A 3991-nucleotide genomic window follows, 5' to 3' on the forward strand; every position below is an offset into this window, starting at 1 on the left:
CATGTAAAAATGTCCTTTTTCACTGTGTTTGATAGCTGGCCATACTGTACCCGGGTGGGTTGGGTATGACGGGCGGTCCCTGTGCTGTCGGCGGAGGCTGGGCATTGAAGCCGCCCATCCATGTAGCAGACTGCGATTGTCTGCAATACAGAAATGAAAATGAAAATTAGGAGTCGGTAATCGTCACATGAACTCCTCGTTCACACAGGGCGTGTTGTGGCCCCTATACAGCACGAAGGGATGGTGGATGATGCACCAGGGGCTGTGGAAGAAACGCAGGCGGCTTAAGTGACGCAAGAGCTGTGCGCAGTTCCGGGTTTTGACTGGCGCACAGAGATGGTATAAAACGAGCAGAAAGCAGATATAATAGAGAGGTTCTGATTAAAGAGGTTTGCCCTCAGAAACGCGTCAACTGAAGGAGGGTCAGCGTGCAGATGGCTTTGGCTAGTTCTCCTTTAATAAATCCATTTTACACTAAGGAGGCGCTCCTTTTGCTTTGTCCTCATCAGATTTTCGGTTTCCCTTGACTGTGAGGAGCTGCCCCCCTCTATATACCTTTGGAAGACCATTTTCAGGAGCAGTTACCGTGTTTTGGCGCCTGTGATTTTCACATATCTTTGCACAGAGATGGTGTACGGACCTGGACGCATCCTGTCCGCGTCCGAGGCAACACATCATCTCTGTGCCGCTGTCAAAACTCAGAGCTGTGGGAAGCAGCGCGTGAGGGCGCACGGCACCAGAGTCCCCATAGAGTTACATAAGCCGCCCACAGGCCCCTGGCATATCAAGGACCGGCCCTTCACGCTGCGCTGGCCAACACGCCCCATGTGAACGAGGCCAAACAGCCCCCTTCCAGACCCTGAACATGTCACTTACTCAACTCCGAAGTTTTGCTGATTCCAAGCTTGTCCATACATACTGTACGATGGCACCTGCCATCCATTAGCCACGTACTGGCCATATTGCTGGGGACTGCCATACATCTGGCTCCACTGACCCCACTGAGTATAGTCCACCTGGGGGGAAAAAAACACGACATAAGACTTATGATGCAGGAAGGACTTCTGGCATCTGCAATGGTGACTCTCACATATTAGACTGGGGGTAGGCAACCTCAGCACTCCAGCTGTTGTGGAACTACAAGTCCCATGAGGCATTGCAACACGGACAGCCACAGGCATGACTCCCAGAATCACACCTCAACCATCACGTTCTCATACAATTCATCCCCACACAGCGACCTCCTCATGTATCACTGGCCGCTCCCCTTTAGATTGTAAGCCCCCAGGGGCAGGGCCCTCCTCACCATCTTGTCTTATTATTATTACATAGCCCTCGTTCACACCTGAACGTTTTGGAGCGCGTTCTACGCTCGACGAACGCTCTACTAAATGCTCAGAAATATAAATCCCATTGTATTCAATGGTCTCGTTCCCACCTCGGCGTATTTCCGCCCGTCCCTAACGCGCTACAAAACGGCCCACGCCTGAAAAGGTCCAGGTACTACTTTGGGCCGTTTTGTTGCGCGTTTCCATTGGGATACAGCCAAGTAGCCTTCGGAAACGCGTGACGGTCGTGCGACTTTTTTACCGCGAATCGCAGTAAAAAAACACGCGACAGACGCGCATATGTAATACGCCTAGGTGTGACCGAGACCATAGTATTTATAGAGCGCCAACAGTTTGCGCAGCGCTTTACAATGTAAGGAAGACATTACAATACAAGACAAGACAGGATGGTAAGGAGGGCCCTGCCCCTGAGGGCTTACAATCTGAAAGAGGAGGGGGAAATGATACATGAGGAGGGAGCTGTGTGGGGATGAATGGTTGAGCAGTTAGGTTGAGGTGGGATAGGCTTCCCTGAAGAGAAGAGTCTTCAGGGATCGCCTAAAGACAGTCAGAGTGGGAGATAGACGGACAGGTTGGGGTAAAGAGTTCCAGAGGATGGGAGAGAATCTAGAGAAGTCCTGGAGGTGAGTATGGGAGGAGTTGACTAGGGAGCTGGAAAGCAGGAGGTCTAGGGAAGAGCGGAGGGGACGGTCAGGGTTTTGTCTTGAATTGTATTGCGATTGTATGGTCTTCCTTATATTGTACAGCGCTGCGCACACTGTTGGCGCTATATAAATCCAGTATTATAACGATGGGATTTGCAGTTTGAGCACAGGAGGAGTTCGGGGGCTGCCTACTCCTGTATAAGACTAACTGAATGGTAATGGAAGAAGAAGCCATTAAATCTCCAGAAGGATCCATCCTGCAGACCTGACCAGTGACGGTAATTGCCAACTTTTCATTCTCGCATACAAAAAGCTTCATCGTTACACAAACACCCTTCATCACAACACGCCGACTGCACCACTCATCGATTGTCGGGGAGCGCGCGGCCCCAAATTTACCTGCTGGAAGCCCTTTGCCATGTCCGGTGTCTCTTTACCCCAGTAGCATTTCACAACATGCCCTTCTATGGTGGTGCCATTCACAGACACAATAGCGTGTGCGGCACTGTCATGGCTGGAGAATCTAGAACACGGGATAAAAAGACAAATGCTTATTATTATACAGAACAAAGAGCTGCCCCTCAGACATCTGTATGCCGTCACTGAGGACGTCTCATGCTGCTGATCAGGGGGCGTCAGAGCACAGAGCAGGCTTCTAATCTGTCCCGGGTCAGCGGCTCCGTTCACCAGCATTGGGAGCCTCCGAATTCATGAACACAAATCTCCTTTAGGCCTTGTTCACACCAAATGCAGAGCAGATCCGGTCAGGTTTCTGCACGCGCAGTGCAGTGGGTTGTGCCGCGTTTTTGATGCGTTCCGGGCCGGATTTGGTAAAAAATAAAATATATATTTTTTTAAGTTTAACATGGGCTTTCAGGCACTTGCATGCGTTTTTGATGCGTTCCAGAACAGGTAAAATAGGGCTTGCCGCAGTTTTTTCACCTGCTCTGAATCTGCACGCTGCGATGCGAGGTCAAAATACCATAGGAATACATTGGACGCAGTTTTGATCCGGTCTGCACCTGCTCTGGTCTGGATCTGCTCCGCGCTTGGTGTGAACAAGCCCTTAAAAGGAGAAATATGAGGTCCGGGCTTTTCCCCATAGTTCTCCTTAGGGTAACGCGAGGACACAAACTAGCGTCCTCCCGTCACCCTAGGCTCGGTATATAGGGAGCTACAGCTCGCGGTATACTGAGACAATTGTGTCTGGATCCGCCCAGCTGCATGAGTGACAGCTGGCTCCGCCTATCTAGAGTTAGAGCAAGCTGTACCCGCCCCCTCCCCCGTCCGTTCCGCCAGTCAGCGCTGGAGGATCGGAGCGGGGGCAATCCAGCCCCTCCCCCTGTCATGGCAGAGAGCCGTGACAGGATCGAGAGGTGAGCGAACGCCGGTATGTGTTCTCTCACCTCCCGATCTACTGAGCCGACCTGTGACAGTCTCATTGTCACAGGTCGGCTAGAACTATGAGGTGAGTGAGAAGCACCCCTCCCCCCTCATACTTCTCCTTTAAATATTTCTTCCATCTCGGCTGGAGTAAAAAAACAGAACTTGCAATCGCCGCGCTCTTATTGCCACATCATCTTGCAAATCTGCCCACGTGTGCTCCAAAAAGCAGAAAAGGACGTTTCCGAGTTCTCAGAGGTCCTGCTATCGCCTTGTCTGAAGAAGACCCAGGCCAGCGATCCGAGGGACGGGGCAGAGCAAGCAACGTCTGACATTATGGGACCAACGCGCGTGGGAGCTGGAAGCCATTTTATTATGCAAATCAGATCCTTGAATGGCAGAGCAGATGATGGCTGACTGCACCATGAATACCGGCCTATCAGGTTCAGAGTGGAAGTTAGGCGATGTGGTGCCAAACCGCACAGGGCTTACTCCTGGGTCTAATAGTGAGCGTGCAAGAACTGGAGATCAGCCGTGCCTTAGGCCCCTTTCACACGGGCTGATCAGGAGGGGATCCGTGCATGGACCCCCCCCCTCCCCCCCCCTGACCAGAGC

The 3991-nt window shown here is 51.8% G+C and overlaps 1 protein-coding gene across 2 annotated transcripts in view; it reads right to left on the reverse strand.

The window, feature by feature from the left end:
• Positions 1-15: 15 nt before the first annotated feature.
• Positions 16-3991, reverse strand: part of TIAL1 (TIA1 cytotoxic granule associated RNA binding protein like 1) — a 28049-nt gene continuing 24073 nt past the window's right edge. For both annotated transcript variants that reach the window (XM_018574090.1, XM_018574089.1), the window contains exons 10-12: positions 2393-2516; positions 877-1016; positions 16-140 (exon numbers count right to left, since the gene is read on the reverse strand). In XM_018574090.1, coding sequence (XP_018429592.1) covers positions 20-140; positions 877-1016; positions 2393-2516 — 385 coding nt within the window. In that variant the 3' untranslated portion in view covers positions 16-19. The remainder of the gene's footprint in view (positions 141-876; positions 1017-2392; positions 2517-3991) is intronic.

The sequence above is a fragment of the Nanorana parkeri genome, unplaced genomic scaffold, assembly GCF_000935625.1.
Source record: "Nanorana parkeri isolate BGI_ZX_2015 unplaced genomic scaffold, ASM93562v1 scaffold2731, whole genome shotgun sequence".
Lineage (NCBI taxonomy): Eukaryota > Metazoa > Chordata > Amphibia > Anura > Dicroglossidae > Nanorana > Nanorana parkeri.